Source organism: Pseudorca crassidens, chromosome 11 (genome assembly GCF_039906515.1).
Source record: "Pseudorca crassidens isolate mPseCra1 chromosome 11, mPseCra1.hap1, whole genome shotgun sequence".
Lineage (NCBI taxonomy): Eukaryota > Metazoa > Chordata > Mammalia > Artiodactyla > Delphinidae > Pseudorca > Pseudorca crassidens.
This window is the reverse complement of record NC_090306.1, coordinates 44,801,008-44,816,338: the sequence shown is the minus strand read 5'-3', so window position 1 is coordinate 44,816,338 and position 15,331 is coordinate 44,801,008. Positions and strand designations below refer to the sequence as shown.

Genomic DNA, 15,331 nt, shown 5'->3' with positions numbered 1-15,331 from the left:
TTCCAATGGAATATTCTAGGTGGAGAAGCGGGGAAAAGTTTTCCAGCTAGAATACCTGAGCGAAGGCACAGCAGCAGGGAAAGGAGAGCTTCCGTGTAATAGAGCAATGGCCGTCTGAGGCTCTGGACTGATACTGACAAGACCAGGAGCGCCTTAAAGAGAAGTACATTGACTTTGGATACAAGAGAGTCGTTCATTCACTCAGCAACTGAGCACAGATTTTATACCAGGCACTGTGCAGATGACAAGATTTTCAACCCGGTCCCTGCCCTCATGAAGCTTCTATTTGAAAAGATAGTAATCAAGAAATCAAAACAAGAACACTCCAGATAAGTTATATATACTATTAAGAAAAGAAAGCAGAATCATATGAACGAGATTAACTGTAAGTCGAGGCAAAGGAAAGCCACCCTGAGGAGGGGACATCTGAGTTGAGTCACGAGAAGGCCCAGGTAGATGAATGTCCACAGGAATGACAAGAACAACGCTGTTGAGGCCTGAAGGAGCTGGTCATATTAAAGGAACGGTAAGATAGCCAGTGCAGGGGTGCGTGGTGAGAGAGTGGAGGAGAGGTCGTCAGGGAGGGCAGGCAAGGCCCTGGTCACAATGAAGCTTGGTAGGCCACAATAGGGAGTTTGGATTTTATTCTAAAGTGCACTGGGAAGCCACTGAAGCGTTTCCAGATAGGATATGACATCTGATTTGTGTTTTTAAAAGCTCTCTCTGGGGGACTTCCCTGGTGGCGCAGTGGTTAAGAATCTACCTGGCAGTGCAGAGGACATGGGTCCGACCCCTGGTCCGGGAAGATCCCACATGCTGCAGAGCAACTAAGCCCATGTGTCACAACCACTGAGCCTGTGTTCTAGAGCCCGCGAACCACAACTACTGAGCCCACGCTCCACAACAAGAGAAGCCACCCCAGCGAGAAGCCCGCGCACTGCAAGGAAGAGCAGTCCCTGCTCACCGCAACTAGAGAAAGCCCGCAGGCAGCAATGACGACCCAACGCAACCAAAAATTAATTAATTAATTAATTTTTTTTTAAAAAAAAGCCCTCTCTGGGACTTCCCTGGTGGCGCAATGGTTAAGAATTCGCCTGCCAATGCAGGGGACACGGGTTCAACTCCTGGTCTGAGAAGATCCCACATGCCGTAAAGCAACTAAGCCCTTGTGCCACAACTAATGAGCCTGAGCTCTAGAGCCCGTGAGCCACAACTACTGAAGCCTGCGTGCTCTATAGCTTGCATGCCACAACTACTGAGCCCACGTGCTGCAACTACGGAAGCCCGTGCACCTAGAGCCCATGCTCCACAACAAGAGAAGCCACCTCAATGAGAAGCCCACGCACTGCAACAAAGAGTAGCCCCCGCTCGCCGCAAGTAGAGAAAGCCTGCACGCAGCAACGAAGACCCGACGCAGCCAAAAAAAAAAAAACTCTCCCTGGCTGCCATGGGGCAAGTGGACTGTAGAAGGAAGAGCAGAAGGAAACTGTTAGGAGCCAGCACAGTAGTCCAAACCAGAGAAAACAGCCTAGACTTAGGTTATTTAGATGTGATGCCTGGAATCTCAGTTTACACCAAGTTACACAGTCTGCTCACTTTGCAACGCCCGCTCCCTTCCACACAGCTCAGTTGGCACACAGGAGGCTTAGTTGGTAATTTTCAATCGATTGACTGTGTCTCCCCCAAGTCACCCCCATTTCCTTTCCTCCTTCTACTCTTGTTTCTTTTCCACCCTATATCTCAAGTACCCATTTGCCCATCACCTGACTCAGCCTTTACGAGGTCCTGCTGTTTCCACTCTATTCGTTGCTCTCTCATCACCCCACTGCCCACAAAAGTTTCATGAACTAGATATAAAAGAGATAATTATTTTCTGTCCTATCCCAGAAGCACTCAGGAATTACCATTTTCACAGAGCACTAACAGAAGCCTGGGGGTTATTATGATCTTGACAATACAACTGGAACACATTCTGCATGTTAAGGACACTGTCTCCTCACATTCGTTCCAGCCTGTTCTCCCTGCTGCAGCCAGAGAAATCTTTCAGGAGGAGAATGTAATCATGATCTCATTAGCTCTCATTCTCTCTCTGGCTCCTCTCTCTTTCTCTCTCTCTATGTTATGACCCCAGAGTACATCTCACACCATTCCCCTCATTGCTCCCTATGGCTCCATCCACAATGGCCTTCTTTCAGGTCTTCTAACCAGATGTGCCTCCTCTGCTGTTCTTTGTCTCCAAAGCCCTTTGATCTCCCTCTTCCCTCAGTTGACACTTATTCTTTAGATCTTTGCCCAAATTTTCTTCCTTAGCAAAATCTGTGATCTGAGACCAAAGCTGGAACCATTGTGATATACACTCACAGCACTGCATATCTTCCTTTCTAAGCACGCATCACAGTTTATAAATAATACATTTATTTGTGTGACTGATTAAAATGGTTATTCACACACACACAAACACACACAGACACACTCAATGGGATCATCTAGTAGTAAACTATTACCAGGAAGAAGAGGAGTGAGTCAGTGATACCCATTTTGCTACAAACTCAAGTTTTCTCTGCCTCTTTACAGAAACCATCCTGACGTCAACATGACCCTTGTTTCAAGACCTGTCATCCTTCTGAGAAGGTCCATCATTCTCTTCACAGCCCTCCACTTCAGACTTGACCTCCCTTCAACACCTCTTTCCAGAGCATTAACCACATCGTCACGTGATGGGCACAGGAAAGGGGGGAGTGAGAATTCAATGAGCTCCCACTCCTATACTGGTTGCCACACAATAAACATCATTTTACAGAGCTCTTTCACAAACAGCACCTCATTTCGTCCACAAAATCACCCTGTGAGGTAAGCAAAGCCGATAATATCATTCCCATTTTGCTAGATGCGGAAACTGTGGTTCAAAGAGGCAAGTGACTTACTCAAGGTCACAAAGCCTGTGAGAGGCAGATGTAGGATTTGAACCTACAGTCTCTGACCCCTAGTCCAATGCTTTACCTTACATTAGCCACCCCAACAGTTGGGTTATCAGCTACTTACACCTAGTTTCCTCATTCCTTTAAATAAACACCTGTTCCTGACCCCTTAATACTTCCCCAGCCCGTTTCCACTTCCCTATCCAGAACTTGACAGCTGGCTGTGCAACGGGATGGAGGGAGTCATAAAGTTGACCACACTGACAAGGGTTAGGGTTTGGTCTCAGCCTCAAGTCTTTTCCAGCTCTTCCTCTGAGCCAGTGAGGAACCAGAAACCCCCTGAAAGAAAAACACAAAGAGGAGACATGCCTCACCAGAGCAAGGTCCCTGGCTACCCTTTCTGCCACGTTCCAGCAGGACACGGCAAGGCCAGAAGCCAGCCTCTTTCCCAGCAAGGAGGATCCGAGGAGAACAGAGGTCACCGGCCGCGGGCCGTCAGGGCTCCTCAGCCGGCCACGCAAAGGATGCGGCTCCCCCTTTTGGCCCAAGGTCACCCATTCGCAGCCCGGGCCCGATCCCCGACCGCCCCGAGCGCCCCCTGGTGTCCCGAGCTGGCCTCCCCTCGCCCTCAGGGAGTGGCCTGCGGAGCCCCGACTCGGGGGCAGAGAAAGGAGGGTGGGCAGAGGATGAGGAGGCTGAGCCCCGGGGAGGGGCGGGAGGCGGGGCCCTACCTGATAGCTGAGGACGCCGTCCGGCTCGTTACTCCCGGCCCGCATGGCGGAGCCCAACTAGGTCTCGCCCGCGGGCTCCAGGCCGAACGTCAGCAGTCCAAGCACTCTGGTCAGGTTTGAGGAGATCGCCCGAGCGGCGACCCCTACCCTGGAGCCAGCAGTCAACCATCAACCGCGGCCGCCTCCTCCATAGCCGCCGGCCCGCGAGGCCTCGCCGCAGCCAATCAACGCGCGGCCTGTGCGGCCAATCAGGGCGCGGAGCACCGGAGGCCGCTGTCCGGCGGTACCCTGGACTACCAGGAGGAGGAGGAGGGAGCCGGGAGAGCCAACCGCTCCGGGGCCCGGTTGCCATGGAAACCGCCTCCCTCCCTTCAGGGGCCTCTGGGTTTGAAGGTCCTTCCGACTGCTTGCTAGAGATTGAAAATTTCGTGGTTCTATCTGTAGATGCACCTGACCCTTGAAAACTGAGAAAGTGTCGGTTTTGTCTATCGTGATTTTGTTCTTTGGGTGTTGATTTTTAAATTCTGGGGAACCATCCCTTGGGGTTGCAGAAGGAAGGAACTGAGGGTGAGGGGGAAGGGCCTTCTAAAATTACTTGTTAATCCTCGAGCTAGCGGTCAGCTTAAAGAGTATTAACGAGAAGCAGGCAGGCAGTGATCCGATCCCCTCCATGGACTCACTGCAGTTTAGGTCTTCTCCCTGGGTCTCAGGTTGGCAGTACAAGCACAGAGTTGAGCTAAGGATGATTGTTGAAATAATGCCACAGAAATGCTTCCAGCTTTTCCGAGAAATGATCTAAGGCAAATTATTTAACAACAGAAGAACTACTGATCTAAGGCAAGGTTAGAAACCCATGAGTAACACATTCAGTTTGATTTGGGTTTAAAAGAAAAGAGAGGCTGGCCATGATCCAGCCAATTCTCTGTCCCCAAGAGGAGGAAAAAGGGGTTTTTGCTTTATGTCCACTATCAGACTGTAGGTGAGTCCACATTATTAAAGGAAAAAGAACAGTTGCAAATCAGCCTCCAAAGAAGCTACATCTGGGGAAAATAGTATGGTTGGTGCATGTTAAAGTTTCAACCCCTGCATACCACTCCTTGTGTTGGCCCGAAAATCTGAAACAAGTTTGTGCTTCAGTGTCCCTGAGGCAGAACCATGTTCCTGGTCTCTGGTTTAAGGCCTTGGTCCTGTTTCTTAGTGTTCATTGCCACAGTCTCTTCCCTAATTCATCACTTCACTAATCCTGTCCCTTGAATCTGGAATTCACCCCCATTTTTGCCCATCTAAATCTTAATCATCCTTCAAAGTTAGTCTCAAAGGCTACCTCTTCCAAGAAACCTCAACTCTCCCCAACACCCCTAAGAGATGTTATCACTCCCTCCTCTGAATCTTCATAGCACCCCATAACTTTCTTATAGCAGTTACCATGCTGTGGTTAAGTACTTTCATTAAATGTTGACTTTAGCTTACTATAATATTGTAAGTTTTTGAAGGCAAAATTATTTTTCCTATGCCCTTCTGTATACTTCACAGAGCCTCAAAAGAATGCTGGGCACATAGAACATAGCTATAAATATGTAAGTTATACAAGTTGTATAAATATATATACATAATTTCTAAATACATAAGTGAATATATGTGCTTTTAATTCAGTCTAACCAAAAACAAATTGAACACCTACTAAGGACAAGCCCAAATGGCACTGAAGATGCAGAGAAATCTAAAATAAAATACAGGGAGTTCCCTGGTGACACAGTGGTTGGTAGTCTGCCTGCCAATGCAGGGGACACGGGTTTGAGCCCTGATCTGGGAGGATCCCACATGCCGCAGAGCAACTAGGCCCGTGAGCCACAACTACTGAGCCTGTGCTCTGGAGCCCACGAGCCACAATTACTGAGCCCAAGTGCCACAACTATTGAAGCCCACACGCCTAGAGCCCGTGCTCCGAAGCAAGAGAGGCCACCACAATGAGAGGCCTGCACGCCGCAGCAAAGAGTGGCCCCTGCTCGTCGCAGCTAGAGAAAGCCCACGCGCATCAGCGAAGACCCAACGGAGCCAAAAATAAATAAATAAAAATTAATTAAAAAATAAAATAAAATGCATATCTCCAAAGGGCTTACAGTCTAATCATGGAAATAGTATATATGTTAATATGATGACAAGATAATAGAACATAAAACAAGAGTCATATGAGTAATATAAACAACAAAGTTTATAAAAATTCAGAAGAGAAAATGATCTTTATGACTTGGGACACTTTAGGAACATGACACAGAGGACATGGGTTTGGGCTAAATCTGAAAACAGTCGAGCCAAGGTAAGGAGAGCAAGCATCTCAATTCTTGGGCAAAGATTTAACAATAGGAATGCACATGACCCATTCAGGATAGCCACAACTTGGACCAAAGCAGAAAGTTATAGAGAAGAGCAGTAGGAAGTAAAAATTGTGGTAAAGAAAAACTATGACCAAATTATAGAGAGCCAGCTAATTAGTTCAGACTTTTTTTTCTCTCATGTGATAGAAAGTAGGACACTGCTGAAAATTTTAAAGAACACTTCCATGCACCAGGCCCAGGGTTTAAATGCACTGTGTCATTTAATATTCCTAACTCTCCATTATTTCTCCATTTCACTGGTAAGAAAACTGAGGCTGAGAAGTTTAGCAGCTTTCTCAAGGTTAAGCAGTCATGAAGCTGGGATTTGATCATTTATTAATTCAGAACATATTTACTGAGAATCTGTGTATTCAGCATTGAGTGTTAGGGAAACAGCAATAAAACAAACAGGGTCTTGACCTCCTGAGCCTTACAGTCTAGTGGGGAGACAGCAAACAAGTAAAAAGACAAGACAATTACAGGTTATAAGAGCTGCTGTGAAGTAAATTGCAAAGTTATGTGATAGAGTAATGGGCATGGGGGTGGGGAGAGCTACGTTAGATGGGGTGGTCAGGGGGGCTTCTCTGAGGAGGTGAGGAGAGTCTCATCTGATGAGATGAGTCAAGGATGAATCTGTCTGATTCTAGAGTTCTTGGCCACAATGCAACGCTGTCCTATATAAATGGTACCATTGCTGAAATCTGCCACTGGGGGCAAGATGGGTTAGAGGGGGAAACGTGAGGCAGGGGGTCATTTATACGGACTCTGGTAACGTGGTAATTCAGGAGGGGCCAAGGATGGCAACCAAAGGGAAGATGTGTCCTCCATTCCCCACTCCCTAGAAAGCCAGCTCCCGTGGTACTCTCATGAGAGTGGGCATGAGTGGTCAGGGCAGGGAGAATGAGGAGGTAGAGGATTCCTGGGAGCTCTAGTGGATCTGATTTTCCTCCAGTTCAAATGTAGAAAAAGTCTGAGCCTCTGGCCCTTGACTCAGGGTCAAGAGCCCCATCTTCTGGTCTATTGCGCAAATTACAAAAGGAACTAGGCTGCCCTGAGGCAGCTGCTCTCTGGAGCGCTGCAGATAGGCTCTCCCCTCCCAGGGCTGTTTTGGTCTCTCCTTCCCAAAGAAGTCTAGCTCGCTTGGCTCCAGGGTCCAGGTTCTAGGCTTCCAGCCACTACTGCTCCCTACACTGCTTGGAAAAGTGCAGATACGCTGCTCTCAGCCTGGCCAGCAAAGAGGCGTGGGAGGAGCTAGAAGGAGGATTTTCAGCCAAGGACACCACCTCACACTGATTATTCTTCTAAAGAAAGCAGAAAAAACAGCATTCTTGGCCTAGAAGGAGTCATAAAATGGACAGGAAAATGCAAAATATGGGTAAAGACAGAGACCACACACACACACACACACACACACACACACACACACACACCACAGGGAAGCAAGGAGGCTTGCAGCAACTCTATGAGGTAGGTTCTATCATCCCATTTTACAGATGAGAACACTGAAGACTGAGGCTTAGAGATGTAAGTTGCCCCAGTTCACGCAGCAAGCACAGTTAATAAATGGAGACGCTGAGCTCTCAGCTCAGATGTATCTGATTGCAGAGTGCACACGCTTAACCACCTACTGCCTCCCACGGGGCTGCCTGGGCTTTTGTCCTTCCCTAACTTTTGTAGCCTCCCACCCTCTCTTCGTGGCTTCCAAATGTGGCTATCCTTCCAACTTTGTCTCTACATCCTTCCTTCTCTAATACCAGTGTTCTTAGACTTTGGTGGGGAGAGGTTAGGTCTTGAACCCCCAGGGACATGGTAAAGTCTGTGGGACTCTCTTTTCAGGTAAGTAAAAAAGCCCCAAATTTTCCACTAGGCACCTTACCTATATGATTATTATTTTTTTTAATTTATGAGGAACAAGAGCCCCGTTTTTTTATTGGATCATTTCTTGCATTTGAAGTACTCCTCGATGACATCCTTGGCCTGAGACTCTGCCGTAGTCCTTAACCACCACACAACTGCAACCGACCACTTTACAGGGTTCTCCCTCTCTGTCAGTTTTACAGAGGCCAACCCATTCCCCTAGTTTCTTGCTGTCATCAACCTTAACCAGGTTGATCTGGTGCTCAGCACAAAGGGCCTCCACGAACTTGACATACACAGGCTCATCACAGTCGGATGCAAGTACATAAAGATGGGCTGGGCGCTTGTCTAAGGCTTTAGCAGCCTGGCGAATTCCACGGGCTAGGCCACCGTGGATGAGGGCGGTCTTCAGCACCTCTCGCAAAGCAGCGTTAACATCCATTACACCTCCAGCAGCAATGCCTTCTTCGGCCACGGCGGTGGGTTACAGGTGGAGCCGAATCTTGAACGCACCCGAGCTTCCCCCTCCGCGCGAAGCAGGGAAAGAGCGCCTACATTATTTTTAAACATTGGCTGGGAAACATTGAAATTCTCTTATTCAGAGACAAAAAAGGCGCAAACACAAGAAACTCAGAAGGTCTGAGAAAAGTGTTCTCACATCATTGCAACCAACTTTTCCATCTAAAGCATCTTAATTTCTCCATCAACTTACCATATTTCTTGCCCTGTTTAAACTGTCAAAAGAGCCGCCAGGGCTTCTCTGGTGGCGCGGTGGTTGAGAGTCCGCCTGCCGATGCAGGACACACGGGTTCGTGCCCTGGTTCGGGAAGATGCCGCGGAGCGGCTGGGCCCGTGAGCCGTGGCCGCTGAGCCTGCGCGTCCGGAACCTGTGCTCTGCAACGGGAGAGGCCACGGCAGTGAGAGATCCGCGTACCGCAAAAAAAAAAAAAAAAAAAAAAAAAAGAGCCGCCAGGGCAGAGGTTCTAGTCTTTTCTTACCGTTAGGGAGCTCCCAATTCCCAACTGCATCTTATACCTGATTTGCTTTCTCCTGCTTCCTCTTACTTATACATCTACACCCAAGGAAATGTTGGAGGAAAAGACGTCAGGATCCGAGGAAAGACTTAATTAGGGCTTGCTGTGCGTTTGTCTGGGAGCATTTCCTGTGAAGGGAGTGGGGCGGGGGAGAGAGACACTATTCTTTGTCAAGCTGAAAAGGTATGCAGGTACATGATATGCCTTCAGCTCTTACCAAGTCACAGCATATCTAAAGAGACTACGGAGTACGATTTTCTTTGTTCACAGCACGCTGCCATCCTGGGACACCACACATCATAGGGAAGAACAATGAAGCGCCACAAAAACTGACTCTTGACTGGGAAAATCACTCTCCCTCCATTTGTCAACATCATCCTAGAAACTGCCTATACTGGGGACTTCCCTGGCGGTCCAGTGTGGGGTGCTTTCATAGCCATGGGTCCAGGTTCAATTCCTGGTCGGGTAACTAAGATCCTGAAAGTCACACAGCCCAAAAAAAAAGAAAAAAAGAAGAAAGAATAAAAGAAATTTCCTATACTGTACTCATTTACACCTTGTTCCAGACTAAAGTAAGGTTCTGGTAGACGGAACCCACGTAAACTGGCAGAAACCTACGTTCTGCTTTCTCTGGAATCACAATTGAGATATTTGGACAGAGGCAGAAGGAAAGGACTTATAGAGGGATCAGAACAAAACAGAAAAGCAGGCCTTGAAGAAAAAAACTTTGGGATTTCCAGATCCACATAGGAAGGAAGTCATTCAGGAATTTAGGAGAAACAGGTGTTAACCAAGGACCACTTGCCAAGTCCTTGATATCAGATTTGAACACATTTGTATTCATTAAATACATTTATCTTATCCATTTCTAACCAAACCTCGCCCTGCTTAGAAATCAAGCCTGTTTACAGTGGTTTCATTCCATATCTTATCTTCTTGGGGATAAGACCTCTTGAGCTTGTTATGCTAAGCAGGGAAGTTCTTATTTCACTTGTAGCCAGTAGGCCTAGTATATCCTTAAGGTGGCTGCAAATTCAATACCGCACATCTGTATAATTCTATATGCTCAGTGTTTTTATCACCTTATCTCATTTCTCTCCAACGGGTCTGTAATTGTACACAGAACACTCCACAGACTAGAAAGCTGAAATGTGCCTAAAATAGGGACTTGCCCAAGCCAGTTAGTAGCAGAGCTGGGTCAAGAACTACTCAGGCTTTCCACTTCATTGTGCGGATTCCTAGAAATATAATTCCATTCAGCCGTTTCCTGCATAAAGTTGAATTGCCTTCAGTTGAACAGTGAATTGTGAATCTCCTTTAGAATTGACATGAACTCCCCAGAGCAGAAACCAAGGGCTTCCCCTCTGTTACCCTTTCCCATCAGATTACAGCTTCATATAATTTCCACTTTGGAAAGCTTGTCAGTGATACCCATTCATTAGTTTACTGAACAAACTCTCATGAAGTTCTGAAAATAACTATTACTGCCTCTTATCTCTAGAAACATATTATCTGACATAGATATAAATTCAACCCGAGCTACTTCTACTCGCATTGAAACACCCCTTGAGGCCTTTTATTTTGCAGTTAATAAAAAAGAAAAGAGACCTATTCAGCATTTGGGCTGGGGCAAAAGGGGCTAGACATAGAATTTGAATGTATCTCATGGTTTTACCTTTTTCTACCTCTAATCTTTTGCCAAATTGAAAAGGCCAGCCTCCTTTTTAAAGAAGGTAGAGTTTCTCTGGTCCTTTCTTATACAATATAAGAAAGAAAGCGTATTTGCTAGATTTACCACAAACAACGAGGACTATGAGATGGTCAGTCAATGAATAGCAGAGAAAAAAAATCCAGCCTTGAAGCAGATATAGAAACACTCAGCTTTGTTTGGGGTAGGCAAAATGAACAAGGGCCATTACAATTTGTTTTTTGTTTTGTTTTCTTTTTAATATTTATTTATTTATTTTATTTTTGGCTGCATCGGGTCTTAGTTGTGGCATGTGGAATCTTTGTTGTGGCATGCAGGATCTTTTCGTTGCGGCATGCGGGCTTTTCATTGCAGCGTGCAGGCTTCTCTCTAGTTGTGGCAAGCAGGCTCAGTAGTTGCGGTGCTCAGGCTCCAGAGCACATGGGTTCTGTAGTTGTGGCACATGGGCTCTGTAGTTGTGGCACACGGGCTCTGTAGTTGTGGCTCGAGTGCTCAGGAGTTGCGTCGCACGGGCTGTCACCCCACAGCATGTGGGATCTTAGTGCCCTGACCAGGGATCAAACCTGCGTCCCCTGCATTGGAAGGTGGATTCTTAACCACTGGACTGCTAGGAAAGTCCCAACAATTTGATTATAATCTAGATATCTGTTGGCATCTCTCCAGAACTTCTTGTCCCTGTTCTCTGAGAATTGTTGGAAGGGACATAAAAGTCCTATATTCCAACACCATATACAAAAATAAACTCAAAATGGATGAAAGACCGAAATGTGAGACTGGAAACTATAAAACTCCTAGAGGAAAACATAGGCAGAACACTCTTTGACATAAACCGCAGCTATATTTTTTTGATCCACCTCCTAGAGTAATGGAAATAAAAGCAAAAATAAACAAATGGGACCTAATTAAACTTAAAAGCTTTTGCACAACAATGGAAACCATAAACAAAACGAAAAGACAACCTACGGAATGGGAGAAAATACTTGCAAAAAATGTGACCAACAAGGAATTAATTTCCAAAATATACAAACAGCTCATATATCTCAATATCAAAAAAACCCAAACAACCCAACCAAAAATTGGGCAGAAGACTTAAATAGACATTTCTCCAAAGGAGACAGGCCAACAGGCATGTAAAAATGCTCAATATCTCTAATTACTGGAGAAATGCAAATCAAAACTACAATAAGGTATCACCTCACAGGGGTCAGAATGGCCATCATCTAAAAGTCTACAAATAATAAATGCTGGCAAGGGTGTGGAGAAAAGGGAAACTTCCTACACTGTTGGTGCGAATGTACAATAAATTGGTGCAGCCACTATGGAAAACAGTGTGGAGTTTCCTTAAAATAAAAATAAAGTTACCATATGATCCAGTAATCCCACACTCCTGGACATATATCCAGAAAAGATGAAAACTCTAATTCGAAAAGATACATGCACCCAGTGTTCATAGCGCACTATTTACAACAGCCAAGACATGGAAGCAACCTAAATGTCCATCAACAGATGAATGCATAAAGAAAATGTGGAATATAAATACAGTGGAATATTACTCAGCAATAAAAAAGAATGAAATAATGCCATTTGCAGCAACACGGATGGACCTAGAGATTATCATAGTAAGTGAAGTAAGTCAGACAGAGAAAAACAAATATCATATATCACTTATCTGTGGAATCTAAAAAATGATACAAGTGAACTTATTTACAAAACAGAAATAGACTCACAGACATAGAAAACAAATTTATGGTTACCAAAGGGGAAAAAGGGGGAAGGGATAAACTGGGAGTTTGGGATTGACAGATATACACTACTGTATATAAAAAAATAAACAAGGACCTACTGTATAGCACAAGGAACTGTATTCAATATCATATAATAACTTATCATGAAAAAGAATCTGAAAAAAATATATATATACATATATATAAAAATGTATATATATAGTACTGAATCACTTTGCTGTACCCCTGAAACATTATAAATCAACTATACTTCAGTTAAAAAAAAAAGTGATGTGTACACACAGAAGAATATTACGTAGTCATAAAAAAGAAGGAAACTTCCAGTCATAAGATGAATAAGTTCTGGGGATCTAATGTACAGCTGATGACTATAGTTAAAAATATTGCACTATATACTTGAAAGCTGTGTGATGTAATGGATTACCTTATTGTGGTAATCATTTCACAATATACATATATATCAAATCATCATGTTGTATACCTTAAACTTACACAATGTTATACGTCAACATAATAATATATCTCAATAAATCTGGGAAAATGTATATTCAAAACTAATTCTTTAGAGAAAAAAAAAAAGATAAACTATCAGTTAACCAAATCATAGTGTGAGGAGGGGCAGGTAAGTGAAAAAGCATAAGTGTGAAAAATAAGAGATGATATAAATAACCTCACTGATGCAAAGAATATGTACTCAATTCTGTGTAAGTAACGGAAAAACTCAATTAAATGGCAAATGCTCTATAAAAAGAAAGATTGTTAGAAGACATAGAAAATCCAAACCATGGATGGGGGAAGGAAAGACAAGAAAGTTTCAAAGAAATACCCTCCATTAAAAAAGATGAACAGGACTTCCCTGGTGGCACAGTGGTTAAGAATCCGCCTGCCGATGCAGGGGACATGGGTTCAAGCCCCGGTCCGGGAAGATCCCACATGCCACGGAGCAACTATGCCCGTGTGCCACAACTACTGAGCCTGTGCTCTAGAGCCCACGAGCCACAACTACTGAAGCCCGCGCACCTAGAGCCCGTGCTCCGCAACAAAGAGAAGCCACTTCAATGAGAAGCCTGTGCACCGCAACGAAGAGTAGCCCCCACTCACCACAGCTAGAGAAAAGCCTGCGCAGCAACGAAGACCCAACACAGCCAAACTTAAATAAATAAATTTATTTTAAAAAAGAAAAAAAGATTAATAAATCCAAGCACAGATGCATTTGTGGGTGACTCTGACTGGAACAATCAAAGCCAGCACCATTCTTAACAGGGAAACAATAGAAGTATTCCCAGTAAAGTCAGAAACTAGTTAAAGATGACCACAGTCACCAGTATTAATGGATAGGGCGGGAATTAGCCAACAGACCTCGACGACAGAAAAAAATAAAATAGATAAATGATCAGGAAGGAATAGACTAAATTATATCATTGTAAACCTGGAAAACCTAAGGGAATCAACTGAAAACTATGGCAAACAAGAGGCATCAGAAAAGTGGCTGGGTGCAAGATTATTATGCAAAACTCAATAGCTTCCCTATAACACAGAGCACAACTGATGAGGTAATAGCATGAGAGAAAAGATTCCCATTACAGTCATAGCGAAGAGATGAAGAGATCAAGCAGAAAAGTAACATGCAAGAATATGAAAACTATTACTGAGTGGCACAAAAGAAGTCTTGAGTAAATTGAAAGGCACACGCTGCATCTGGTAGGAAAAACTCGATTTTATTAAAGCTGTTAATCCTCTTCTTATTCATCTATAAATTACAGGACATCACAATAAAATTACCAACAAGGTTTAGTTTTTTAATGGGCAAACAAAAATATCTAGGAAAACTCTGGGAAAAAAACAAACAAACCTGGGTCTCCAGTTAGATCCCTTTTCACGCCTTACCTGTTCTGGAAGGAAAACGCTCTGGAGTGAGTATTACACTGGGGGCCTCTTTCCCTGAAGAATGGCTGTGAAAAAGCCCCCAAATGGCTCCCTTGACAGGGACTCAACTCTACAACCTCCTCCAGACCCAGCATCATTGCGGTGTGGCAGAGCCCCAGCTTCCTGGAGCCCACACCTTCCTGTAGCCACAACTGCAGGCAGCCTTGGTTCTGCAAGCAAAAAAACGTAAACACTGTGTTCCCGGGCTGTCACCCCTGAGCTGCACTTCAGAGCCCTGGGAGCTGCCAGACTTTCCTTACCACCTGCAAGCTCTGCCGTGTGTCTGAGAGACGCTGCTATGGGTTAAATTATGCCTCCACCCAACCAACAGCAACAAAAAGATGTGTTGAAGTCCTAACTCCCAGGACCTCAGAATGGGACTTTATTTGGAAATAGGTGATCACTGCAGGTTGAATTAATTAAGATGAGGTTACACTGGAGTAGCAGAGGTCCCGAATCCAATATGACTGGTGTCCTTATAAAGTGACAGCCATGTGAAGACACGGAGAGACACAGGGAGAACACCACGTGAAGATGGAGGATTGGAGCAATGTGTCTCCAGTCCAGGGAATGACAAAGATGGACGGCAAACCACCAGAAGCTAGGAAGAGTTAAGGAAGGGTCCCCCTACAGGTTTTAGAGGGAGCATGACCCTGCAGATTTCTCCAGAATCGTAAGACAATAAATTTCTGTTTTAAGCCACCCAGTTTGTGGTACTTTGTCATAGCAGTCATAAGAAACAGATACAGACGTCTACAATTAGAATCTGTGCACTCCACACCCCTAGGGCAGGAGGCTGCTTACCCGCTGGAAGTGGCCTAGTGGAAAAGCCAAAAGAGTTTTAAACAGGGAATTCTGACCAGTCCAGCCAGGAGTGCAATGACCTCTCAGGGCAAGACATAGCTGCAGCACCCTCGTCCTTTCACATGCCTCCAACTTTGCCCTGAGGACCAGCTGGCTGGGGCTGGCTCCTCCTCGTTAACTTTGGCCCCCTTCTGCAACAAGCCCGCCTACCCCGCACCCCTCTAGCTCTGCCG

General features: G+C 45.2%; 1 protein-coding gene and 1 pseudogene across 6 annotated transcripts in view; both read right to left on the bottom strand.

Moving 5' to 3' along the window:
• The window catches only part of SLC4A8 (solute carrier family 4 member 8), an 83,239-nt gene extending 79,363 nt beyond the window's left edge, over positions 1-3,876 (bottom strand). For 2 of the 6 annotated variants that reach the window (XM_067696576.1, XM_067696580.1), the window contains exon 1: positions 3,650-3,876. Coding sequence is in view for 3 of the 6 variants with exons in the window: in XM_067696580.1 (XP_067552681.1) it covers positions 3,650-3,694 (45 nt within the window). In the remaining 3 variants the exon portion in view is untranslated. Of the gene's footprint in view, positions 1-3,292; positions 3,431-3,649 lie in introns of those variants that run through there. The other 4 variants (XM_067696574.1, XM_067696581.1, XM_067696577.1 and 1 more) reach the window with 3 other exon arrangements.
• A 1,972-nt stretch (positions 3,877-5,848) lies between these two features.
• Positions 5,849-8,365, bottom strand: LOC137202909 (small ribosomal subunit protein eS12-like; annotated as a pseudogene).
• Positions 8,366-15,331: the final 6,966 nt, after the last annotated feature.